At 39.6% G+C, this 27,793-nt stretch overlaps 2 protein-coding genes across 14 annotated transcripts in view; one reads left to right on the top strand and one right to left on the bottom strand.

Annotated features, from left to right (window-relative positions):
* The window catches only part of LOC138747029 (glutamine-rich protein 2-like), an 80,341-nt gene extending 79,500 nt beyond the window's left edge, over positions 1-841 (bottom strand). For 3 of the 6 annotated variants that reach the window (XM_069905876.1, XM_069905874.1, XM_069905873.1), the window contains exon 1: positions 119-839. In XM_069905876.1, coding sequence (XP_069761977.1) covers positions 119-601 — 483 coding nt within the window. In that variant the 5' untranslated portion in view covers positions 602-839. Of the gene's footprint in view, positions 1-118 lie in introns of all 6 variants that reach the window. The other 3 variants (XM_069905877.1, XM_069905875.1, XM_069905878.1) reach the window with 3 other exon arrangements.
* Positions 839-27,773, top strand: cdip1 (cell death-inducing p53 target 1). Of its 8 annotated transcripts, XM_069905886.1 has the most exons (7): positions 895-1,051; positions 3,761-3,935; positions 4,057-4,199; positions 18,946-19,035; positions 19,584-19,754; positions 23,308-23,590; positions 25,374-27,773. In XM_069905886.1, the coding sequence occupies exons 4-7, from the start codon at positions 18,951-18,953 to the stop codon at positions 25,483-25,485; spliced, it is 651 nt and encodes a 216-aa protein (XP_069761987.1). In that variant the 5' UTR covers positions 895-1,051; positions 3,761-3,935; positions 4,057-4,199; positions 18,946-18,950; the 3' UTR covers positions 25,486-27,773. The 8 variants fall into 8 exon arrangements, with proteins under 8 accessions (XP_069761984.1, XP_069761987.1, XP_069761983.1 ...); XM_069905883.1 differs by lacking the exon at positions 4,057-4,199 and having other exon boundaries at positions 839-924; XM_069905882.1 differs by lacking the exon at positions 4,057-4,199 and having other exon boundaries at positions 896-1,051.
* The last annotated feature ends 20 nt before the right edge of the window (positions 27,774-27,793 follow it).

A 27,793-nucleotide genomic window follows, 5' to 3' on the forward strand; every position in this document is an offset into this window, starting at 1 on the left:
GAATATTTTCCCATACCCATTTATGCATTTCCCCGACTTCATTGTCCACGTGGGTAGAATGTTAAACTTCTTTAAAAAAAAGGGAGCTACACCCCCGAGTTCAGTCCCAATATCCCACCTTATGGACTCCTTCCTCGTTTACTTCCACCTTTTTCTTGACTTGCATGAGCTGCCACATGTCCTTCACTGGCCCTACGCTGCCGCTGGGTATCGAGTACTTCCGACCGCCTGTCTCCGCTTGGCTGCGGGCCATGAGTTCTGGGACACTGGGCAATTGCCCCAAGACCTCCATCGCATTCTGGAGCTTTGTGACTTTTTCTTCCAGCTGGTGGAAGAGCGACACCGACTTCGCACTCTCCCTCTCCTTGGAGGGGCTTTCTTCCGAAGCTGGGGCCTCATGGGCTGGGTCCCTGTCCTTGGAGCTCTTGGGTTTGATGAACTGGACCTCGACTTCTCCCACTGTCTTCTGCACATCCCCCAGCTGAAGATGCTCCAAAAGGCCATGCAATAGTGCGTGCAGCGCATTGAAGTTGCACACACCCACCTCGGGAGTGCCGATGGACAAGTTCACCAGTTCATTTAACGTGAAAGTTTGTGCCATCTTGACGTTTCTCACGCTACATAAATGTCACCCCCCAACACGACAATAAAAGTTCAATTGAATTCACAACGCGTGCCAGCGGTGCGAGGCACCCTATGGAACTTCACGTGGCATCGCGGCCACTGGCGCGTCCACCAATCAACAGCCTTCCCTACCACCCGTTACACTGCAGTTGCTAGGATACCTACATTGCAACATGGAGACGCCTTTATTCGGGGTGGTCCTATGTCACCTGAGTTGCTATTGTGGATCAGTGGCGACGCGGCGGTGCTTTTATGTCATGGGCTGTAATTGTTCCGGCAGTAACAGAATAATGAACGGGCGTAGGTATTATTTTGTTTCACCTAGTACATTATGTGATATGGGGGGTGGGTTTGTTACTGCTTAATGAAACTAGCAGGGCTCACTAAATATCACAGAATCCGTCTGAATGTAACAAGTTATCCTTCCGTATCTTTTGGAAGCCCATGCATTTTATCCGATGTCGGGGGGGAAATGCAGATCCTGAAAATCCAGATGCAGAAAAATGTTCGAAGCAGTTCCAACAGCCCAGGCAAGCAGTATCAACGGCGAGAGAAACACACACAGGAGTAGTGAGGGAACTTAGCCGGTGGCTTTGTTGAGCACCTGGGCTCAGTCCGCTGCAATAGCCTTGTTGGCCACCCATTTCAATTCCCGAATCCATTCCCTTCCTGACATGTCTGCCCATCGTCACATGCACTGCCAGACTGAGACCACCCCAAATGGGAGGAATAACACCTCATCTTCTGTCTGGGCACCTTTCAATCGGATGACATTAACATGAATTTCTCCAGTTTGCGTTACCCCCAAGCTCTGACCCAGTCTCTCTTGGCCCCTTCTTTCCTTCTGTTTCCTTTCACAGAGCCAAAGTCAATGCTCACCTATCCTCTTATCATATCCAACTAACACCTTTTATTGGTCTGGACTCTTCTCCCTCCCTGCCTGTCTTCAGTCTTTATTCTGATACCTCCTTGTTTTTTGCTTATTCCTTGAATGAGGGCTCAGGCTTAACGTGCCAGCAATATATCTTTACATCTTCTGGATGCTGCAAGACCAGCTGGGTTCCTCCAGCATTTCTGTGTGTTTTTAGTACAATTGCAGTGTCTGCAGACTTTAGTGCTTCACTCTAATCAGCAGAGAGAGAATCATTTGTGTGGAACACCTATTTCTCTCCTGCTGAATGCTTCCAGCATTTTCTGCTCTTTATTTTATGCCCTTGCATAGGATCTGTATTGTCACCAAGTTTCTGGAATTCACTGTGTTCTATTGCTGAATCTTTGCTTTGTGCATGAAATAAGGGCTAGTAATTTTATAGGAGAAAGAGAACACCATACTTGGATCAGTTTACATTTGTCTCGGGGTCTTCTCTCATTCACTCACTTAGAGATTGAAACATAGCTGGTTATTTAAACCAGTGTACTTACTTTTCAGACACACCAATTCTGGCAAATTCTACACCAAAACAAGGTAGCTATGAACTTGGTCATAAACCAAATACATGTTTCTATCAATTAAAAAGGAGAAACAAACAACCAAATTAAACACCCAGTTTATGTTTTTAACCATGATGCAAAATCTTCCTAACACTTAGATTAGTGGATTAATCTTCCAGATCTAGAACAGCACCTGGCTCCTCTGCTGAGTTCTCCCTTATCAATGTGGTATGTACCATCACCATGGCCTTCCACTATAGCTGGCCTTAATTTGATTTGAGCTGCATCATTGCAGCTTCTTCATCATGAAAAGTCTCTGATATCTCTGTTCATGCAGTGTGCTGTCTTCTTTTGCCTGCACATATTTTTCACTTCTGATTTCTCCTTTCCATGGATAGAATCTGCAAATTGATCTGTGAGTGCCTGACAGAAGTGACTGCTTGCATTGAAGCAATCTTCATGAAACATGATGTACTTTGTCAACCCCTTCCTCTGTACTATAAAACATCAAAGTATATGTGTGGAAAACAATGATGAAATCTGCAAGGTAGTTCTGTTGGAACCATAGATCACAACAGCACAGAAACAGGCCCCTTCAGTTCTGTGTCTGTGCTGAACCATTTTTTTTTGCCTAGTTCCACTGACCTGCACCCGGTCCATAGCCCTCCATATCTCTCCCGTACATGTGTCTGTCCAAATTCTTAAATCTTAAAATTGAGCCCACATTCACCACTTCAGCTGGCAGTTCTTTGATTCTTTGGGTTCCTTAATTAAATAACTCCCAGCTAGCTCCATTGTAGGGCTGTTATGCGTCAGTATAAAACATAACCCATTAGTTTTAATGACACCACCTCAATAATATTTGTTGCTACTGGAGAACATTATAAATAAGTTCTGTCTCACTGCCTGTCATTGGAATAGATGTAAAACTAAATGGTCTTCTGGTCAGAAAATTTACTATTACATTTTGCTCAATTAGTATCCTGTCACTCTCCTACACATTCATTCTTCACAGATTTAATGTCCTCTTTATTGAGCACCATTTGTAAAAATTATCTCCCATCCACATAGGGTTTACTTTTTCCCCAAACATAATTTGTTTCCAGATAATCATTGTGCCATTTTAAATATTTAGAATGGCGAATACAACTTGACTGCTTTGCCTTGCCTTATGTCCTGCATATAGCCACAGGTACTTCCTGCCATTGGTCATCCCATCCAATATTTCTAACCTGGATTTGTATAGCACCACAGCTTTCCTAGAGTTAACTCTCTCCCAGTTTACCTTGATAAAGGGCTCAAGCCTGAAATGTTGGTTACATATCTTTATCTTTGCTGTTTGACCTGCTGAGTTTTTTTTTCCAGAATTGTGTTTTTTTTTACTTCAACCACACTATCTGCAGACTTCCATGCGTTACCATAGTTTGTAGCCGATGCCTTCTGCAGGACTCTCAGATTTTACAAATATTTCTATTTCTGGTCTGCAAGATCTTCATGCCTACAAAACTGCAGTTACCTGTTCATAGTTTTTTGCTCTGATAATAGTGGGAAGTAATATATTTTAATCTACTTAGCAAGAAATATTTATGATTTGCAATAGCGCTAACAAACAAACAAGCCTCTAAACCTTCTTTGCCTTAAAAGGAGAATCCAGTTTCTTGGTCTCTTGGTATCACTGACATTCCTTAACCTGTACCTTTTTCAGTTCTAACTTCTCTAAAATGTTGACATTCTTGATCAAGTATGGATCCTGGATCAGAACACAGTTCCTGACACATCAGGAGAAGAACTATGCTTGCCAAAACTGAGATGTCAAACAGAACTTAAGCTTTGTTAAAAGCAGAGACAGAAGTCAGCAGAGCTAAGTGGAAAAATACACAGTAAGTATTCAATACTATCACACAAGGGGTTTGCAAATATTCTCAAACATAAATGTGGGGTGAATGATTAATTTTTGGCCAGTGCTTAATATTTCAACTATCTCTTTTGCCGTTGATAAAGAAATGAATGAGATGTACAGAACAAAGGGTATGGCTCCAAACAACAACCTAGCTGTAGTGCAAACTATTTGTGTCCTCAAACCAGCTGTACTACCAGCCAAGCTTTCCAAAACTACTACAAAAGCAGTGTGAAAAGTTGTCCAGGTATGGCTTGACCATAAAAACAACTGCAATCCAGACAAAACTGCTATGTCATTTTCCTGGCCTAAGCAATATAATCTATCTGTCCTTTAACGTTTATCCATCAATAACTTGCCACAGTAGCACTTGGGTTTACAGCCTTAATCCAATCAAATCAAGTAAAAGGAGCTGAACTCCAGCAATGAGATGAGAATGATTGTCCTTTACATCATTCACAGAACATGGATATCACTGGCAAGGGCTGCATTATTCTGCCCAATTGGATTCTGAACTGAATAGCCATTTCGGGCAGTAGATCAGAGTCAGAACACAAAAGTCTGCAGACACTGTGATTAAAGTAAAAACACAATGCTGCAGAAACTCAGCTGGTCAAACAATGTACGTTAGATAGCAAAGATGAGGATACATCACCAATGTTTCGGGATTGAGTCTTTTTTTAAAATAATTTTTTTTATTTAGTACTTCACCGTGAACCACGTCAGTAACAATATATACAAATTATTCAGTATTAATATATGCACAGTGACATTTTAATTTCCTCCCCTTTCCCCCACCATCCCTACTCCCTTTAACTTAAAGCAGGAAATAAAAGAAAAGAAGAAATAATAGACGATAGAAGAACACAAAAAAAACGTGTTGTCCAATATTTTCTTAATTGTAACTGATGGAGGTCTGAAATTGGCGGTTTGTAATAAACGCTATATATGGTTCTAAAATTTGTTCAAATAGAGCATATTTGTCTTTTAGATTGTAGGTATTTTTTTTCTAATGGAGTACACTTGTTCATTTCTATGTACCATTGTTGTATTTTTAGGGTTGCTTCCGTTTTCTAAGTTATCATTATCAACTTTGTTACTGCTGCTACAAGTGCGATCATAATAAATCTTTTTTGAACCCTGTCTAATTTATGTTGATTAACAGGAAGATTTTTGGGTCTTTTGGTATCCTATTTTTTTGTAATTCTATTTAATATTAGGCTTAAATCCTCCCAAAAGGTTTTCACATTTGTACATGTCCAAACTGCATGTATTGTTGTTCCAATTTCTTGTTTACAACAGAAGCATCTGTCCGCTATTGTTGGAGTCCATTCTTTTAACTTTTGAGGTGTAACATATAGTTTATGTAGCTAATTGTATTGTATAATACGAAACAAAGTATTTATTGTATTAATCATGGTTCTTTCACATAGTTCCTTCCATGTTCCATTCTTTATTCATATATTTAAATCTTTTTTTCCCCAACCTTGTTTGGGTTTATATATTGCTTCATCATTTTCCTTTTATTGCAATTTGCTCTACATGTTTATGATCTCTTTTTTTTTCCATCACAGTGTCTGTAATTAACTATTCACAGCAGCTACTCTCAGGCTAGTTCCCAACTTTTCTTTTTAATACATTTTCAACTGATAATATGAAAATATAATACAATGTGATATTCCATATTTATTTTGTAACTGTTCAAATGTCAATAAATTATTTCCCAAAAAGCAATCTTTTATTTTTATAATTCCTTTTCTTGCCCATTCCTTAAAAAATAAATTGTCTATTGTAAAAGGAATTAATGGGGTTTGCATTAACAACATTTTTGGTATTTGATAATTTATAATCTTTCATTCCAGATGTATTCCATATTGTAGTATATGATGTAGTATTGGTAGATTGATTATGTTGCACAAGGTTCTCATCCTGTTTATAGAGTAAATGTTCAGGGACATTTTTTCCTAATGTATATAATTCTATCTTGGGCAAAGCTGGTTTTTCTCTTGTCTGATAAAAATCAGATAAATATCTTAACTGCGCTGCCCTGTGATAGTTTTTGAAATTTGGTAGTTGAAATCCTCCTTGTTTATATACCCATGTTAATTTTTCCAAAGCCAATCTTTATTTTTCACCCTTCCACAGAAACATTATTATTAATTTGTTTAACTTCATAAAAAAATTCCCGTCAAGGGAATCGGTAGCATTTGGAACAAGTATTGTAGCCGTGGAAATACATTCATCTTGATGCAGTTTACTCTCCCAATTAGTGTTAGTGGTAAATCTACTCATTTCTCTAAGTCTTCCTGTATTTTTTTTTATTAACGGTTGGTAATTTAATTTATACAAATGATTTAAATTATTATCTATCCTGATACCTAAGTAACATATAGCCTCTGATTGCCCTTTAAAAGGGGATTCCATTTTACATTTTGTATAATCGACTTTGTTCATTGGCATATTCACTTTTATCAATATTAACCTTGTATCCTGATCTCGCCCCATATTCTTTCAATTTTGTGTATAACCTTTTTATTGATTTATCTGGGAATATATTACAAAATCATCTGCAAATAACCTAATTTTAAATTCTTCCTCTTTTACTTTTATTCCCTTTATCGTAGATTCTTTTCTTATCAGCTTTGCCAATGATTCTATAGCCAGAGCAAACAGGGAAGGTGACAATGGGCATCCCTAACTTGTTGGCCGACTCAATTTAAAGTGGTTTAAAACATATCCACTTTTGCCACAGGACCATTATACAGTGGTCTAATCCAATTAATAAATTTTTCTGGTAATTTGAATTTCTGTAGTACATTAAAAATATAACTCTGCATCAAGAGCTACCTTTCGCTGGTAATTTTGAAATTAATTTATAGTCTGTATTTAGTAAAGATATTGGTTTATATGAAGCCAGTGACAATGGATCTTTTCCCATTTTTGGAAGTACTGTGATTATTGCCATTTTACATGGGTCAGGCAAATTCTGGGTCTCTTCCACCTGTTTCATTACCTCTAAGAAGGGCAGAATTAATAGATTATTGAATACATAAAATTCTGTGGGAAATCCATCTTCGCCCGGTGCTTTATTATTTGGTAATGTCATTTGTGTATCATGTATTTCTGTAATTGTCAGGGGCTTTAGTAATTTATTTTGATATTCCAATTGTAATTGAGGTAATTCAATGTTTGACAAAAATTAATCTATTTTGTCATTCTTCCCTGGGTTTTCGGTTTGATACAATTGCTTATAATTTTTTTTAAAATTTCCATCAATCTCTAATGGGTTTATGAGATCTGTTTATCCTCCTTCCTTGTTGCTATGACAGTTCTTGTTGCTTGTTCTGTTTTTAGTTGCCAAGCCAAAATTTTGTGGGTGTTCTCTCCTAATTCGCATTTTTGCTTTGTTTTCATATTAGTATGTTTGCGACGTATCATATTTTAATTTTTTCTCTTTCTGTTCTCTCTTTTTCTCTATATCTTCCCTTCTCATTAAATCTTTCTCTATAGTTACTATCTCTTTTTCAAACTGCTCTATTTCCTGATCATATTCTTTTTTAATCTTGGTTGTATAACTAATTATTTGTCCCCTAATAAAGGCCTTCATTGCATCCCATAATATAAATTTGTCTGTTACCGAATTTGCATTTGTCTCAAAATATATTTTAATTTGTGGTTCTATGTATTACCAAAAGTCTTGCATTTTTAACAATATGGGGTTTAGCCTCCCTCGATATGTTTTCAGCAGAATATCCTCTAAAGCAACTGTCAATAACAAGGGTGAGCGGTCTGCTGAAAATCTAGCCTTATATTTGGTCTTTCAAACTCTCCCTTGAATCTGTGCTGACAACAAGAACATATTAATCCTAGAATAGGTTTTGTGTCTGTTTGAATAATGCGAATAATCCCTTTATTTTGGATGTTGTTTTGTCCATATATCAATCATCTTCATATCAGGCATTGAGTTTAATGCAAAATTGGCTGCTTTATCTTTTGTAATAGTCTTCCCAGTTTTATCTATTGATGGGTCAAAGTTAAAATTAAAGTCTCCCCCTGTGTGTCTGCTATCTTAAAAAAAATGTCCTGCATAAATTTCTGGTCATCTTCATTAGGTGCATAAATGTTCAACAAGTTCCAAGATTCTGAATAAATCTGGAACATCATCATTATGCATCTACCCACTGGGTCTGTTATTACTTTTTTTAGCTTAATTGGCAAATTCTTATTAACTTATATAGCTACTCCCCTGGCTTTTGAATTGTACAATGATGCAATTATGTGGCCTACCTGGTCTCTCTTCAGTTTGAGATGTTCTAACTCAGTTAAGTGTGTTTCTTGTATAAATGCTGTCTATTTTCTCCTTTTGAAGTAGTGCCATTAACTTGTTTCTTTTAATTTGACTGTGAATTCCATTAATATTAAGTCACATATTTCAATGTATTCATCTTCTCCATCCATTTTCACCTCTATTCCACCTCAACCCCCACCTCCCTTCTTCTAAAATCACTCTTTAGATTGTTTTAATCTTTACTATACGCGACAACACTATTAGTAAGAAAATAACAAAAAACTATAAAAAGATTAAAGGAAACAACATTAAATCCCTCTTCAACGAGTTGTCCTTGTTGCCTCACAAGGCAACCACAACTTCCTTTTCTTCATGGGTGGTGGTGTATACCACAAAGGTCAACAGGTTTTGCAGTGGACAGATCCTCCCACCCCCCCCCCCCACCCAGAGAAATCGCTATATTATTCTTAAAAATTTAAGAAAGCATTTTTCCTTTTTTCTTAAACGTCTGTAATCAAATTATTAACATTCAAACTTATTTATATACATTATTTTAACAGTCCTCTTCTTGTTGCTTATTTGGCAATTGATCTGCAAAATGACAGGCTTCCTCTGGATCTGAAAACAGTTATATTTTTCCCATCAGGGATGAATATCTTCAACACTGCTGGATGCCATAACACAAAGTTGTAACCTTTCCTCCATAGTATAGTTTTTGTTAAGTTTTCCTTATGCTTCTTTAAAAGTTCGAAGCTTATATCTGGCAGAAGGGAAGATCAGAATCTACCAGAATGTCATGTGTATGTTGTCATATAAAGGCCAGACTGGGCAAGGTTATATGTCTCCAGGGAATTCCATGCAACTAAATAAAACAAGAATAGAAAGCAGTATCAGTGAAAACTTCTCATAAAAACAATGCATCTTGCTCACTGGCATCTTTCAGGGAGAACAACCTCCTGCCCTTAAACAGTCTCCTTCCTGTCCAGTTGACTCTGAACAGCTCCTCTGCCCTTACAAGGGAACAGTGTTACAAGCTGGCCTTACTAGAGACGTCCATATCCCACTTAAAACCCATCTTCAAAGTCCCCTGGGCAACCCACCACAACTACACAGCCGAACCCGTCTGAAGTCCAAGGCTTCCAGCACGAAGAATGTGACACACCCATGACAATACATTTCTGATTCTGAATGACATGGATAGTGAGCACTTGGGACATGAGCAGTTTCAGTATTTCTTACAGTTTACAAGGCAAATCTTGATTTGTTTCTAATGTTCGGCAATCCTCAAATAGTTTCTTCCCACCCACCCCTACTTTAACAGCAACCGAGGGAATCCCTGCGCAGAGCAACTGCAGCTCACCAGTATCTTTCCAAGGACAGATACCCTTCCCAACCCACTCCACCCCTCCCCTCTCCCAACCCCCCCTCCCCCTCCCACCCCCCCTACCCCTCCCCACCCCTCCACTCTCCCACTTCTCCCCTCCACTACCCCTCCCTCTCCCATTCCACCTCTCCATTCCACCCCTCTCTCTTCTCCCTCCCCACCCTCCCCCTCCCTCCCACCTTCCCACCCCTCCCTTCTCCCTCCCACCCACCCTTCCTCCTCCCTCACCCCTCCCAAACCCCTCCCTCTCCCACCCCTCCCCACCCCTCCACTCTCCCACTTCTCCCTCACTACCCTCCCTCTCCCATTCCCCTCTCCTCCCCTCCCCTCCCCACATCCTCCCCTCCCACCCCACCCTCCCCACCCTCTCCCACTCTTCCCGTCCCCTCCCCACCTTCCCCACTCTTCCCTTCCTCCCCACCCTTCTCCCACTCTTCCCCTCCCCACCCTTCTCCCACTCTTCCCTCCCCACCCTTCTCCACTCTTCCCTCCCAACCCTTCTCCCACTCTTCCCTCCCACCCTTCTCCCACTCTTCCCCTCCCCACCCTTCTCCCACTCTTCCCTCCCCACCCCTCCTCTCTCCTCTCCTCTCCTCCCCCCACCCCTCCCCTCCCCCTCTCCCCACCCCCTCCCCTCCACTCTCCCCACCCCACCCCTCCCTCTCCCCACCCCTCCCCTCCCCTCTCCCACCCCTCCCTCCCCTCTCCCACCCCTCCCTCCCCCCCTCCCCTCCCCTCCCTCCCCCCCTCCCTCCCCTCCCTCCCCCCCTCCCCTCCCTCCCTCCCCCCTCCCCTCCCCTCCCTCCCCCCCTCCCCTCCCCTCCCTCCCCCCTCCCCTCCCTCCCCCCCTCCCCTCCCCCCCCTCCCCTCCCCTTCCCCCCCTCCCCCCTCCCCTCCCCTCCCCTCCCCTCCTCCCCTCCCCTCCCCTCCTCCCCCCCCTCCTCCCTCCCCTCCCCTCCCCTCCCCTCCCCTTCCCCCCTCCCCCCCCCTCCCCTTCCCCCTCCCCTCTCCCCTCCCCTCCCCCCTCCCCTCCCCTTCCCCCTCCCCTCCCCTTCCCCCCCTCCCCTCCCCCCCCCTCCCCTCCCCTCCCCCCCCCTCCCCTCCCCTCCCTCCCCTCCCCCCCCTCCCCTCCCCTCCCCTTCCCTCCCCTCCCCTCCCTCCCCTCCCCTCCCCTTCCCTCCCCTCCCCTTCCCTCCCCTCCCCTTCCCTCTTCCAGCTGCTAATTGCAGGTTCAAAGTGCTCCAGAAAGTCCCCGTCCGCGAGGGTCGGGGCCAGCGGCGCATGCGCAGCCTTTGCGGCTTGCAGGGCGTCCGGGGCAGGGACAGGGACGGCGACGGGAGCTGCTCCGCACGTCTGTTCTCGGGTGCGGCGGACGCGAGAGCGGGTGCGTACGCTCGGCTCGAAAGCAATGTCCGCGTCGCCTTAAACGCGGGGGAGAGTGGGCTCTTTTCTCGAATGGTCGAGGCCCGGCGACTGACTGACTGACCGACTGACGGAGCGGAGCGCTCGAGTTCCCCGGCTTCTGTCGGAATTGGGTTTCGTGGTGCGGCCTTGTGGGTAATGTAGTCTCGGGCGCGGGGGCGCGGGGGCGGCGGGCGGGGCGGGGGACTCCATCTCCCAGCGGCCCCGTCACTCGCCAATCGATGCGCAGGCCTCTTAATTGTCTGTTTATCCCAAGTCACTGGTCCAGGGGACCAAGTCTCTGGGCAGATACTTTGTTTTCACAGAATCATTAAAATATTCGGTGTCATCTTTTTAAAACAAATAATTCAAATCTAGAACAGCATGGGCTGGTGACTTTGAACCCAAGGGCTTCTCAGGTTTCTTCTCCCCTTGCTTGGTGCTCATCTATTAAAATGTATTTAAACGAAACTTGGAAGCCACCTTCTAAGATGAGATTCTGGAATTTGGCTCATTCAAGGTATCAGAATGGGATGCATTAGCTGACTGTGTCTTTACAGAAAGTTGCCATGCGTTTCTAGAGTGTTGGAAAGTGTATTTTTTTCATATTTGTATCAATGAAAGATGATCCCTTTAATTCAGTTCTTGTTCCTCCAAATACAAGCTTTAACTATAGAGTTGGTCTTCACGAATAATAACTCCTCGGGGTTATTGTGGTTGTTTTTTAAAAAAAATATTTGTCAAATGTTTTGGATACTCTAGAAGCTTTTATAAAGATTGTCTTTGGTTTCCATTTGACATGCTGGTTTGTCGTTTATTTAAGGTTTTGCATTCATTCTTGGAATGAATGCAATCATTTTATTGGAATGAATGCATTCATTTTATTGGAAAACAAAGTAATAGCCACAATTACAAATATTAACAAATTCTCAAAAAAATTCATGGTTACGTAGGAAAAAAAATCCTAACAAGAACTACAAAGAATCCTTAATCCCTCCCCTAAACCAAATCCTACCCCTCCCAAGAAAAAGAAAATAAAGAAAGAAAGCGATAAGGAGAATAGCTTCAATCATTCATTCACTATTATTCATTCACAGCGGAGATCAAGCTGCACTCAACCAAGTCTCAGGTTTTTCAAATTGGAATAATCAAATATGGGCTCCAAATCTTTCTTAAATACATAATATATATCCCGTAAAGTATAAGTTATCTTCTCCATTGGTATACAGGACCTCATTTCTGAATGCCGTCTTTATAAATTAAGATCCATCTGATCTTTCCATGAAACAGCTGTACATTTCTTTGCAACAGCCAAAGCTAATCGTAAAAATGCCATTTGAAATTTATCAAATTTATTAAGCAAAGCCATTTCACTAACTTCCCCAATTAAAAAGATCTTTGGATCTAAAGAAAATGGTATTTTCAGGATATCCTACAAACAGTCTCTTAATCTAACCCAAAAACCCTTAACCTTATCGCAAGACCAAAATGAATGCAAAAAGGTACCCTTTTGCTTGTTACAACGAAAACCCAAATCTGAAGCATTCAGTCTATAATCGTTTCAAATGCTCTGGAATTGAATATAATTGATGTATAAAATTATAAGTCACCAACCTATACCTAATTCTTGGTAAAGTTGATGTTTTTCAATGTGGAATATAATTATTACTAAGTATGGATGCATTATCTTGATACAGGTTGTATTTTCATTATTGATTTTCATTTTGGTTCAATTTGTTCTCTTGCTGTATTAACTTCAACTGTATTTGAATATAATTGAATTCATTTAAATCTCAATTTTAAATACTAAATTTTCAAAAATTAATGTAAAATAGTGATTATAATCTGTGAATAGAGAAGGAAGGTGGTTTTTAAACCATCATATTTCCTTTATATTCTTTGACTCTTTTGGAATATGCTAATTTTAAATAGCTGTTAATATTCTAATTACACCATGTTTTCCTGACACTTGACCCAAAGAACATTGCAGCACAGAAATATCTTGGCCCATCTAGTCTGTGCCTAGTCCTAATGACCTGCCCTCTATATTTCTTCCTATTACCCTATCCAGTTTTTTATTTAATATCAACATTGAGCCCATATCCATCAATTTGGTTGGCAGCTCATTCCCCACTCTCACTGCTCTCTTCATGAAGTTGTTCTCCCTAATGTTCCCTTTAAACTTTTCCATTTCACACTTAACCCATGCCCTCTAGTTTGTGTCTTAACTGATCATAGTGAAAAAGGCCACTTGCATTTACTCTGTCCATATCTTTCACAATTTTATCTGTCAAATCTCCCCTCATCTAAGTTTCAGGGAATAAAGTTCTAACCTGTTTAACCTTTACCTGGAACTCAGTTCCTCAAAGTCCTCTAACAACTTCTGTGTTCTCTTTCAATCTTATTGGTATCTTTCCTGTAGTTAGGTAAACAAAAATGCACACAATTTGGCCTCACCACAACATCCCAACTCCTGAATGCCATACTTTTGAGTTATGAAGACTCACTTTCAGGAAATTGTGTATCTATATCCCAGGATCCCTCTGTTCTACTTCACTCCTTAGTTGTGGCATCAAATTCCATCTATAATTTTGCAGCCCATTTTTTCAGATGGTTCTGAATCTTGCTGTCCATTACACGTCCAATCCTTGTCATTTACTGATCCAATTTACCACATTATCAATGAGCTGGATGATAACAAATAATCCAGCACCAATCCTTGAGGCACACCAGTCCAATTAGAGAGACAATCCTCTACTATCACTCAAGCAAAACACAAAAGTCTGCAGGCACCATGATTGAAGTAAAAACACAATGCTGGAGAAACTCATCAGGTCAAACAAAATGCTCTGTTTGACCTGCTACCATTCTCTTCTCCCCTAAATCAATGCCCAATTCAATTTACTACCTCGTCCTGAATTCAGAGTGACTGAACCTTCTTAACCAAGTTCCCATGTGGCCTTACAAAAGTCCATGTAGACAGCACCAACTTTCCTGATAATCTCCTCAAATCTCTTAAGATTGGTTAAATATGACCATTTTGTCTCTCCTTAATCAGTCCAAATACTAACATGATCCATCTCTTGGACTACCAGAACCTTCTGATAAATTACCCATTACTGATGTCAGGCTCACTGGTCTATCATTTCCTGGATTATTTTTGAAGTCTTTTTAAAACAATGGGAAAACATTAGCTATCCTCCAATCCTCTATCACCTCACCTGTGCTAAGGACAATTTAAATATCTTTGCCAGGGTTCATGCAATTTTCAGACCAGCCTCCCTCAAGGTCTGAGGAATATCTTGGGGATTTATCCACTCTTATTTGCCTCAAAATAGCAAGCACCTCCTCCTCTTTAATCTGTATAGGCCCATGACCTTGCTCCTTCTTTGCTTCACTTCCTTTGACTCTCTCAATCTCCTGCTTGACCAGAGATGCAGAAAGAACCATTTAAAATCTCCCCAAACACTTTTGTCTCCATACATAGTTGATCTTCAAGATGACCAATGCTATCCTTTTGCTGTATGTGTGTCCGTAGAAACTCTTAGGATTTTCCTTCACCTTGTGTGCCAAAGCAACTTCATGCCTCCTTTTAACCCTCCCGATTTCCTTAATTTTTTTTCTTGCATCTTTACAATCGAGTACCTCATTTGCTCCTTATACACCTCTTTGTTCTTCATAACAGATGGTTAATATTCCTCAAAAACCAAGGTTCTTTATGACTGTTACCATTGCCTTTGATTCTGACAGGAACATACAATCTCTGTATTGAACTTTATTTTAGCTCTGCAGGACATGGAACTAAAATTGAGAAAAAGAAATATCTGGGTCTTTAATTGATGACAGCACCATCATTCGCAGAATGAGGAAGTATCCAGGAGGGAGTAGATCAGTTAGTTGAATGACATCACAACAACGATCATGCATTCAACTTTAGCAAAATCAAGGAGCAGATTGTAGACTTCAGGAGAAAAATCAAGAGAACACGAACCAGTCCACAGAGACATCAGCAGCAGAGGGTCAAGAACTTGAAATTCCTGGACATCGACATCTCTGAGAATCTCTCCTGGGGGCCTTCATGCAATTTTGAAGGCAGTTCCCTAGTGGCTCCAATAGTGAGGAGTTTGAAGAGATTTGGTATGTCACCAAAAACTCTTTAAATTTCTACAGATGTACTGTGGAGAGCATTCTGACTCATTGCATCAATATCTGAGATAGAGGTGCCAATGCTTAGCATTCTATATATTTTAATGATGTCGTATAACCCCAGAAATCTCTGCATTTCTTTTTTTTTTGCATTTCCTTCTACTATCCAGGCCCTGAAATCAGGAGTTTTCTTCTTGAATCATTCTTTATCATTCATGACCTACCACTGTTCAAAGTTCAGACTTCTTGTCAGAGTACATGCATGAGATTACATGCGATTTTATCTGTTTTGGCCCGAGAAAAGGAGCTTCTACAAAAGCGAGAAATGTAAACAAACTGCAATGCAGAAAAAAAGTTTGGAATGAGAATTTATTGTCACGAACATGTCTCAAAATCTTTGTTATGTAGCAGCATCATGGGGGCAAATATTGTTATAAATGATATTTCAAAAAAATAAATAGTGCAAAAAATGTAGGGGGAAGTAAGTTTTGGTTCATTATCTATTATCTGATGGCAGAGGGGAAGAAGCTGTCCTTGTGTGCTGAATGCTCAACTTCAAGCTTCTGTACTTTCTCCCCCAATGGTAGCAGAGTGAAGAGGGTGTGACCCTGGGAGATGGGGGTCCTTGAGGATAGCGGCTGCTTTCTGAAGCCACTGCTTCTTGTAGATGTCCTGGATGGAATGAGTGATGTCGCAGGCCGAGTTAACAACTCTCCGGAGTTTTTCCCGTCCTGAGCCTTGGCACCTCTGTATCGGGCATTGATGCAACGAGTCCACAGTGCATTTGTGGAAATTTTCAAGAGTTTTTGGTGACATACCAAATCTCCTCAAACTCCTCACTATTGGACCCACTGGAGAATTGCCTTCAAATCTGCACGAAGGCCTCAGGAGAGATCCTCAAAGATATTGATGCTCAGGAATTTGAAGCTCTTGATCCCCTGCTGCTGACTGGTTGGAGCCTGTTGACCAACACTGAGGGAATAAAGGTGTTGAAAGCTGACCTGTAGTTGATGAAGAGTAGCTGGATAGGTGTTGCTGTTGTCTAGGTGATCCTCTCTGTGGACTGGTTCGTGTTCTCTTGATTCTTTCTCCTGAAGTCTACAATCAGCTCCTTGATTTTGCTAAAGTTGAATGCAAGGTTGTTGTTGTGATGTCATTCAACTAGCTGATCTATCTCCCTCCTGGACATTTCCTCATTGCCGTCTGATACTGCCAATGTCATCAGCACATTTGTAGACAGAATTTGATTTGTACCTAGCCACACACTCATAGAGTGAATAGAGCAGTGGGGTAAGCATGCATCCTTGAGGTGCACCTGTGTTGAGAGTGAAGACAAAATGTTGTTTCCAACATGTTCTGACTGGTCTTCTGATGAGGAAGTCAAGGATCCAGTTGCAGAGTTTGGTATAAAGGCCCAAGTTTTAGAGCCTGTTGACCAACACTGAGGGAATAAAGGTGTTGAAAGCTGACCTGTAGTTGATGAGGAGTAGCTGGATAGGTGTTGCTGTGGTCTAGGTGATCCAGAGCTGAGTAGAACCAGGGATATTGCATCTGTCTGTGGAGCAATTGTGATGCTAGGCAAATTGTAGTGGGTCCAGTTCTTGGGTAAGCGTTAACACTGAAAACATCTCATCACAGTAGATGTGAGTGTTTCTGGGTGAATAAGTAATCTGCAAAGTAAGTGTCCTTTATGAATCTGAGTTTTGTTGTTTCGGTGTCTGATATGAGTCGTGGAACCTATACCTCTTACCTAATGGCAACCGTGAGAACAGAGCATGCGCTGGGTGGTGTGGATTCTTGATAATTATTGCTGCTCTCTAACGGCAGTGTTCTATGTAGATTTTCTTGATGGTGGGCAGAGATTTGCCTGTAATGTACTGGACTGTGTCCACGACCTATTGCAGGACTTTTGACTCAGAACCATTGGTGCCGCCAGACCAGGTCATAATTTAGCAGGTCAGCACACTTTCCTCTATACATCTGTAGATCTGTAGGGTTTCTGATATCATAATGAAGCTCTGCGAACTCCTGAGAAAGTAGAGGCTTTTTTTGTGATGACATTAATGTATTGGTTCCAGCAAATGTCCTCTGAGATAGTGACTCCCAGTAATTTAAATTTGCTCCCCCTCTCCACCTCAGTTACCTCAATATTCACTGGATTGTACCTCCCTGGTTTTCCCTTCCTACAGTCCACAATCAAGTCCTTGTTTTTAGTGACATTGAGTGCAAGGTTGTTGTTCGTACAGTATCCAGCAAACTTTGCAATCTCCCTCCTGTATGCTGACTCATTACCCCTTTTTATGCAACCTACTAGTGGTATCATGTTTACAGGGCCACTAGCAAGGTCTTAAGCCTTGTAAACATGATGACTATCATTACATCGACTACAAATTTGTAGATGGTGTTACTGTACTGAACCACACACTAGAGAAGAGTAGGTGGTTGTGTACAGAGCCCTGTCACGCTCTGGTACTGATGGAAATTGTGGAGGAGATTTTCTCACCAATCCTCACTGATTTTGGTTTGGAGGTGAGGAAATCCAGGATCTAATTATATAGTGTGAATTACACTGTCCTAATATTTCATTTTTGTTAGATGTTTTAAAACATTTAAGGTCCTTTAAGTTGTACATTTTTTTTGTTCTCTCACTTATTAGCTTTGAATCTAATGAAGTATTTCTCAAAACACATTAGAGGTATTCTATATTTGAAATGTATTTTACATGAACAAGATGTGTATCTTCACTTTTATATTTGATCACTTTCTGATTCAGCTTGTGCAGAGCAAAATCTTAATGAACAGTGAGTAAGGCTGATCTATTAATGGGAGAGATGGGGAGAATGGTTGCCAAGCATTCTCACAATCTTCTCAGCTGTCTACATTTGGCACCTGTAAGAAATATGGTGGGATAATTTCTGTTCATCATTGGGTGCAATTGCAACAACACTCAAGGGGTATAGCATCTGGGTTAAGTACAGCTGTCCTTTGATCAGAGTTCCTCAACCACTGGTGATGATGGCATTGTATATTATGCACTTTTAATAGAATTTTGGCAACTCCTCTCAACGTATGATCTCATCATCTTAAAAAAAGTTGTATTTCTCTATGTAGTTTTTTTCATGAAATTTGGAAATCATATTCTTTTTAACCATAATATACTCTTTTGGTATCATAACGTGTCAGAGCCTGCAGGAAAAAGCTATTTCCCAGTCTGGCAGTCCTGATTTTTATTGCTCTTGTGCTACTCTGGTAGTAGGTCAAAGGTGTTTGGGATGGTTGGGATAGTTATTTGAGCCTTGTTTAAGTAACACTCCCAGTGAATATCATCTGTAGGGGAAAGGGAGCTTCTCAACTATTTTAATGATCCTCATTGTTGACTTGAGGTCAGATGTTTTGCAGTTACCATACCATAAGGATGTCAGATAAAGTTGTGACAACAAAGAAAATTCCTATGCTCTCTCCAAGTAGGGAAATTCCATCAGTACCTTCTTAATTTTTGCACCTTTTCCCAAAGCCCTGCAAACTGGTAGCCTTTATCCAGATATCCTATAGGAGGGAACCATTTGGAGCTTTAAAAAGGGATTAAAGAGGTACTTGAGAATGTCATTTGTAGGGTTATAGGAAAAGGGCAAGTACATTTGACTAACAGGATTGCTGTTTCAGGGGGCCAGACTGTATTCTGTTCTGAAGGGCCTCCTGTCCCATTACAGTTCTATGATTAAAGTACAATATTTAGTTTGAGTCCTGATTTTTTTTTCAATTTAACCAATACAGAGACAATGTCAGAAGAACCACCACCTCCTTACCCTGGGGGCCCCTCTGCTCCATTGCTTGAAGAGAAACCAGGACAACCACCATCAACCGGTAAAAACCACATTCTATCTATTTAATGAAACTAGATTTAAATGGCAAAAATCATATTTTAATATTTAATTTAAAAATCAACTTAATTATGCAAACATTTTTTTATCATGGTTAGTAATAACATGCAGATTAAGGTTTAGGACAAAAGTAAAAAAATATTGGTCCATATCCATCCACACAAGGTGTTAAAAAGGAAATGCAGAAATAGTAACTGGTTGAAGGTAGATTTTGAGTTTAAAAAGATGTGTGAGCAAAGACATTTTTTGGGCTGGTGGACTTGCACCAGGGGTTGATCCATCATCAGCTTGTGTATCTGTTAATGTAGAAATTATCTTAAGAGTGTGACAGATTGCCACCACACAAAGATAGAAACAAGATGTCTTAAAATATTCTTGGCATTATTTTACTGATTGTTTCAAACATGAATGACCCTTTGAGTGAAAGTTGTTAGATAATTGGACACAAAAATAAAGAATCTGATTCGCGATGGGTACCTTGCTTATATTTCAGTCATTCACAAATCAGACTTTTTTTTCCTTTTTCTTCAGGATATATGCCACATTCTGCTACTCCTGCCACCAATCAACCACGAGGATATTTTGTCCCACCAGATGGTGGACCACCTTCTTATGAACCAATGCCACAAGCAGGATTTGTACCCCTTCATACACCTGCAGAAGGTGGTATGCCCATGCCACCACATGGTAACTATCATCAATGTATGTGTTGCAAATCAATTTCACCACCGTGAAATGTTTGGTGAGCCAAAGTTTAATTAATGGGTGGGGTGGGGGGGGGGTGGTTTGTTCTGCAACAGTTTTGTTGGGAAATGTATATGAAATTAAGACTTTATTTGAATTTGTCATTAGTTAATAAACAGAATTTGAAGAATTCAGAATTTGTCATGCGGTAGCATTACACACATTCAAAATAAAATTGTTATAAATTACATTTAAAAAATAATAAATAATTTGCTGCAAAGTGGAGAGAAAGTGAAGTAGTACAGTACCCTGTATCTGAAACATTTGGGGGCCAGACATTTTCAGTTTTTTTTATTGTTTTTGGAACATTGAAACTAAACAGCACAGTACTTAAACAACAGCAGGCTTAGTGACCTGACGTCACAAGTGGAACATTCACATGAAATAATGTTTAGTACTTACCAAAAAAAATTTGATCTCTGCTTGTAAAAGAAGATGAATGCAGCAACAAACACTAGAAATTCTCCTCAAGGGGATTTTTATATATTTCCTGCAGTGATTCCTGCCTCGTTAACAATGGTTTTTGTCTTGGAAGTCTTTGATTTTTATAAACCAACATGATTTCTTGTTGTGAATGCACACTGCTCTAATCTTTCAATAAGTCCATCATACATTTTCACCATGTCGTCTATAGGCACTTTTTCTGCAGTGTTATCTAAGTTATCTTCATTGCAATCACCTTGTTTCAGAGCTATTTTACAATGGGTCAGTGAATAAACAATTAATTTTAGCCTCATTATCGATGTTAAAAACATCAATATCCACTTCTTCCCGCTTACTGAGACACTCTGAATGTACATTTTTTGCATATGTAAGGATGTCACATTTTTTTCCTCACGTGACATGTGGAATCCTTCAAAATCATCACTGAACATAGTTGCAGGCCAGAGGTTGTGCCAGGCATGTACAACTGTGCCTTTCGTCACAGTGTTCCAAGCTTTGGCACCAGCATATATGGCAACCTTTATACTAAACTCTTTTTAGAATTCTGCCACACCCTGATACTGATGACAGCATGTTCAAGAAAGTGTTTTCATATTCACTCTTCATTGATCTAAGAATACCTTGGTCGCATAGCTGAATTAATGAAGTCACTTTTGGGGGAAAGTTCAGTACATGACATGAACGTTATCTTTGAGATTTGGAGCTGGAGGATGAGTAGGACAGTTGTCATCCAGTCCAGCTTCCCTGCAGTGAGCATGACCCATTGGTATGATTGTTAAACCAATCTGAAATCTATCCCTGGTGACCCTTGCCTTTTTGTATAATAAGAAATCCACTCCTTCAAAACAACAAGGGTGCAGGTTTTTGCCTATCACAGCAAGTTTACACTTGTGTGTGCCTGCTGCACTAATACATCCCAACACAGTTATTCTGTCTTGGGCATCTTTAATTCATGTAGGGACTGTCTCATCCGCTGTAGTCAGTGTCTTTCTGGGGCATTAACGCCAAAACAGTGATGTTTTATCAGCATTATAGATTTGTTCTGGCGTCAGATTTTCATCAGTGATGATCTTTGCAAACTCATCAATGAATTTCTCTGCTGCTTTGTGATCAGCAGATGTTTTATCACCATAAATCTTTAAAAATTTAATGCCATGTCTTTTATTAAATTTAGTAAACTAGTCTGAATATTCATAGTTCAATTTTCAGTTCAATATCTTTGCTTTTTGATCAGCATATCATTGTGGCGTGTGTTCACTGCAATGCTGACGGATCCACTCCATCAATACGATTGAGATCTTCACTTTTAGCTTTATGCAGTGTTTTCCTATTTTTCATGAACTTCTGTTCATCTTTCACCGTAGAACTTCAACAGTTTATCCTTCAGGTCATAGATTGTGGTCGTTCCAATACCATGCCCTTCTGTAAGATGTTTCTTACAGAAAAACTGTCCAGTTTTACCAACAGCTTGACTTTCTGTTGTATAGATAAACATAAACACTTCCTCCCTTATCACTGTCATCGATTTTTCAACCATATCCTGTACACCAGGGCTCTGTTATCAAAATGGCACGAACAGAGTGTCAGAGCCCCACACGGGCAAGTCGGATGGTGAATTTTTTTCAACTTGTGATGTCATGTTGGTGCTTTTATTTAAAAAAAAATAGGATCTTTTCAGTTTTCAGATCTTTGGATATGGGGTACTTGACCTGTATCTGTGGTACATTGTCCATTTAAAATCTGATGATAAGAAACTGATGTTTGTCTTCAGACTGTGATTCCTTTCTGATGGTAGAAGAGTGAAGAGGGCCTGGGTGGTGAGGGTCTTGTAGGATAGAGGCAGCTTTCTTGAAACACCACCTCTTGTAGATGGTGCCCATGACATCACTGACAGAGTTCAAGTTCTCTGTAGTCTTTTCCTGTCCTATGCATTGGCATGTCCATGCCAGACAGAATGCTCTCTACGGTACACTAAACTAAATCCAGTACATAAGAACACAAGAAATGGAAGTAGGCCATCCATCATGTCAAGCCTGCTCTGCCATTCAATAAGACCTCCACCTACCTGCCTCCCCCACCCAATCCTTTAATTCCCCTACTTGATAAAAATCAGATTAATCTTTTTGGTCTTGTACATCAGTTTTATGGAAAATGAATTCCAATGAGGATTAAACTTCCATTGAGTTGAAATCCATTTTAAGCATTTGCAGAACAACCTGTGACTGTGATTACATTCTCGTTAATGAGACTGTATGATTGATGAAGTAGGATGAAAATATCAGCCTTCATGTTCTTGTCAAAAAAAATCAGAGAAATGTGATGATACAGGAGGGGGCCATTTATGTCACAAAATGCATGAGCAGAATTAGGTCATTTGGCCCAATGTATCTGTTCCACCTTTCAAATGATGGCTGATGTATTTTTTCCTCTCAACCTCTTTCTCCTGCCTTCTCTCTGTAATCTTTAACACCCTTTCTAATCAAGAAACTATTACCCTCCACTTAAAGTATTTAATCTGTTCATATTTCCTTGCCAAATGTTGGTTCTCAAATCATCTGTAACCTTGCCCCCCACTTTGAGCATCTATTCAATGCAGAGTGTTTCTGTTTCCACTGTCCTCAGCAGACTATTGTCATCCACTGAGTGGATTTCACTTTGTACAAAATTGCCATCAATACTAGGCTATTCATCACTCTGCAAACCTCATCGGTTTTTTTCTTAAATTTTCATTGTATAGGGTGGCATGGTTGGTGTAGCAGTTAGCACAATGCCTTTACACAGCAGCGATTGGGACCAGTTTTCAAGACCAATGCTGTTTGTAAGGAGTTCGTTCTCAGTGTGTCTGTGTGGGATTTCTCCAGATCCGGTGTCTTTCCACTGTTCAAAAAATGTACCAAGGTGTAGGCCAATGGGATGTAAATTGGGCGGCACAGACTCGTGGGGTGAAATAGTCTGTTACCGTGCTGTATGTCTAAATTTTAAAAATAACATTTATTAGACAACATTTATGCAAAGGACAGCTGTTTGTGTGTTTGCAATACTCATGTTTTTATATTTTTCTTAACAGGTTACTATCCAACTGCTGGGCAGTACCCACCTCCAGGTCACTTTATACCCCCAGGCCACTACCTACCTCCCCCTGGGCACTATCCCCCACAAAGTGGACAAACAGCAACTGTTGTAGTTCCCCCTCATGCAGCAACAACAGTGACAGTGCTTCAGGGGGAGATGTTTCAAGCAGCACCAGTGCAGACTGTGTGCCCACATTGTCAACAGGCCATCACAACCAAAATCACCTATGAACTAGGCTTACTGAATACTTTATTTTGTCTCTTTTGCTGTTTTATGGGGTAAGTAATTTTCACGTGGGGTTTTCAAGAGTTTATTTTAATGGCCATCTGTTGTTAATTTGAGATTCTCTCCTTTTCAAACTCCTTCAGTTTCAAGGACTTTTTAAACTCATTTACATATTTTGGTCCATTTTTCCTTTGGATTAATTCTGCAAGTTTCATTTTTTCGCTCTTGTCTACATTCTATTTCTACCTTGCTTGTATTCTAATATTTTGCTGACTTGTCCTGCAAGCTTTATTCCCCTTTCTACATGATATTAAATTTCAGCTGTTCACATCAAATGGACAACTTGTCTGCCTCATTTCTTTTATTACTCCTTGGGTGGGGGTGGGGGTGGGGTGGCGGCAAAGGGAAAATAATTATTCCCATGTAAGAATGACAGAATCTTGCACACAAATTGATAGAGAATGGAGTTGCCCTTTATTTGGTTCAAAATCAGCAATAAAGATTTCTTGGATCTATTTTTGTTATTTATTATCCGTCTGGATCGGCAAAGTGTTTTCCTGTAACTAGTGCAACTCCAGTAATGGACAATTTCCCTCTGAAAGAACAAACACACACACATTGGTCTGCTGACCTGCAAGGTCTTGCTTTTAATCTCTCGCTGAATTGACTTTGATTGTAAGTGCAAGCATCAGCATTCTCCATGACCTGTTTAACGTCACCATTTTGCCACTTGATAATTGTGAAACAAAAGAAAACAATATTTTCCATTTTCTGCCCTGGAGCTGCCAAATTTCATTACATTTCAGTGCAAGAATTCATTGTCTCTGTCTCTCCGCCTTATTCCTTTGTTTCGTCCTGCTTTGTGTACTCCTTTTCCATGTTTTGTGTGTGCCATCCACAGCTCTTCATGTATCCTGCTAAATTACTTCTTTCTGAGCTTTGTGTTCATCAATTGGTTTTAGGAAAGTGTTTTTGTTTTAGTTCTCATTCTTGCGCTTCCACTCACCAACTAAATTGAGGCTTTGAGTTAATATAGAAATCATTGAGATGTAAGATTGAGTCATTTTATATTTGCTCTAATCCTCGGACTGAAATATTTTTGTCATAACGATGGTTTCTCTAAGGATTTTTTTTTCAAATGTAATGATAGGAAATGGATCACTTGACAATTATGATACACAATGCGCCTAATATTATGATTGTATTAGAATCTGGGCAGGTTTCATAGAAACATAAACAAGACGGCGTGATTAGCGCAGCAATTAGTGCAACACTTCTGCAGCCAGCAACCACCATTCGAATCCCACACTGTCTGTAAGCAGTTTGTACATTCTCCCAGTGTCTGCATGGGTTTCCTCCGGGTGCTCTAGTTTCCACCCAACATTCAAAAACATACCAGGGGTGTTAGTCAATTGGGTGTATTTAGGTGGCATGGGCATGTGGGCTGAAAGGGCTGTTACTATGTTGTATGTTAAAAATGTTTAAAAATTAAAACCTGCTTTGCAATTTGTGTACATCATCTTGGTTTATTAAAGCTTTTGCTTTTTTGGTGGGGGGGGGGGGGGAACAGAAAAATCAATCAAAATGTATTTAATAACTATTTATGATTTGAGGTTGTGACTTTGCAGAATAAATCTATCAGTCTGGTACTTGTACAAAAGTGGATTTGTTTCATTCAAGCTTTGAAGCCTCAGTTCTAAGGATGTGAGCATTAATGATGCCATTGACAATGGCACTTCCTCACTTTCCAGTATCTATTTATTACATAATTTGATGTACTGGTATATGATGTGATTGTGGAAAACTATTACATTATTTTTTCTTGTTTTGATCTAGGTGTGATCTGGGCTGCTGTTTAATCCCATGCTTGATAGATGACCTGAAGGATGTGATGCATACTTGTCCAAATTGCAAAGCTTACATCTATACGTACAAACGTGTGTGTTAACGCCAAACCTGGCTCTGTCCAAATCTTAAAATGATGATGTTAATGTTAAATTTTGTTTAAATTTTCATACATAGTAATGCAGCATTGCCATGTGCTGTTCAACAAACTGATTGCCTTACCTGCAGAATATATTGTTACATTGTATTGTCGGTAAAGTTTTCATCTCCAAATGAGAAACAAAATATATATCATTACACTTAAAGATGTGGATTTACCAGTAATGCCAAACCTATGGTGAGCACCTTTTTAAAAAGATATCCAGCTTAAAATCTTGAAGTTGTATATGGATGTGGATTATTGTGTTTGAGAATCAAGAGTAACTAGGGTATCTTTCAAGTCATCCTTCTGTCCCAAAATATTGCCCACTGCAGCAATATTTTTGTGACATATTCCATATTGTACAGTTTAATATAAAACCATTTAATATGGTTAATAGAAAATTCAGGAGTTACAAGGCACACTTCAAAACCCAAGGAAAATAGTTTTGTCATCTGGCATGTGTTGCTACTTAATGAGAACAAATGCATGGATGCTTTGTAATATGTGCATTCTTTCGTTCAAAATTCCATCGACACAGATCTCAAAAGACTTAATTTTCGAAGTCCATTAGAAAGGTACCAAGGTTACAATGAATGCCAATTTTAGAGGAAAATGATTTTGTAGAGGTGTTTCTAAAGTACTAATATTTTGTTGCTGCCCTTCTAAGATAAAGCATTAGAGACTCTGAGCCACGACATTTTAGTCATTGTGATTAATAGCAAACTCGTGTCAATCCAAATCATTTAAATGAACAGAGGATATTTTTTTAAAAATAACATCACATGTAAGCTTCAATACTAAATGTGTATCTAGATTTTGTGGCTCCAAAGAAAGATTTTTTTCCAGACTTGAGGAATATTGTCTGTTAGGATGACTATTAAGACCTCTTGAAATGTTATAGCAGTGTTTTGAAATACTGTATAGAGCAGAAATCTTAGAAATTCAGAATATAAAATACCTAAATGCAGTTTTGAAGTATTGCTTTTGCTAAAACCTGCTGCTTATGTGAACTTGCACTTTGCTTTCATGTTTGTAATGTACAACTTGCATTATGAATGTATAAAGAATTATTACAAATGCTGTTCTGCTTTGAAAATGTTATTTGAAGACCCATGTAGTAGAAAATACATTTGTTCAGTGTACAATGAGTATGCATGTGGCTGATTTTTCTCCACCTAAAATGTGGTGGCTTTTAACGTCTAACTTATCCACCATTTATGAGTTAGGGAGAACTGGTTGATGAGAAGCAGCAGTTGTCACTAGTTGCAAAACACTATTTCAGTATTCTTAAATGTATTACAGAAGTAATATTTCAATTTTGTGCACAAACTGGCTTTTTTGATGCGACTACACAATTAAGGTCAATGTTAACATTTACCAAACTTGTCTGGATTTAAGCTCAAAAGTATTTTCTAATTCTCAGTTTATTGGTGAATCAGTGCAAGGATATTGCAGGTTATTTGCATGTAGCACTTTTAAATTCAAAGTATGATAAATTATACAGTGTAAGCGTAAAGTATTATGTGAAATATAGGCATGGACAAAACAGAAATTCCCATTCACAAAATAACAGCCAGTTCTGTTGGAATTCATGTATTTTAATGGTGATCATCAAATGGAAGCAAATGGGCTACATACAGTATATAGCAAAAAGTAATAATTATAATAAACAAGAGGAACAGATCTTTCCAACTGGATTGTGGACGTGGGTAAGTAGGTCAGTATTTTAAATTGGTGATCTAACAATTGTAAAATATTGGACATTTTTAAAAAAAATGTCCAAAATAAATCCATTTGTTTTAAAAACATTGCATAATCATGTGGCTTTTTAAGCGCTTCTGCAACAGAAATGTTGAAAAATTCAATTTTAAATCATTATTTGAATTGATTACTTTCTATCTATTTAAATAACTTGTAGCACAAAACAGATAAAAATAGCATCTCAAAGGCATTGGGTAGACTATAGAAATGAAGGATGAACTTTCTGTAAATGTCAGTCTTTAGTTTGCATACCTTTGAAGCCGACATGATTCGTTTTCTTGCCTTCATGGTGTCGTTTGTTTTGCACTTAGTATGTCTATTATTTAAATCTCATCTTTTGAAAGGTTTTTACTATAGGCTGTTCCTCTTAAATTATGGATTTTTTAAAATGTGGAAGATGCCTTGTAAGTATATAATTTTGTGAACAAATTATTTAATCGTGCATTCTCAATGTTCATTTTGAAAGCCAATAAATGTTAACAATATTACTTTGTTTTGCTCTTGTTTA

This window comes from Narcine bancroftii, chromosome 12 (genome assembly GCF_036971445.1).
Source record: "Narcine bancroftii isolate sNarBan1 chromosome 12, sNarBan1.hap1, whole genome shotgun sequence".
NCBI classification, from domain to species: Eukaryota; Metazoa; Chordata; class Chondrichthyes; order Torpediniformes; family Narcinidae; genus Narcine; species Narcine bancroftii.

Coding starts and splice junctions, on each gene's coding strand:
- cdip1 (XM_069905879.1), top strand. CDS start 10,906: ATGCGCAGCCTTTGCGGCTTGCAGGGCGTCCGGGGCAGGGACAGGGAC. Junction 19,036..19,583: donor AGGACAACCACCATCAACCG/GTAAAAACCACA, acceptor CTTTTTCTTCAG/GATATATGCCACATTCTGCT. Junction 23,591..25,373: donor CTCTTTTGCTGTTTTATGGG/GTAAGTAATTTT, acceptor GTTTTGATCTAG/GTGTGATCTGGGCTGCTGTT.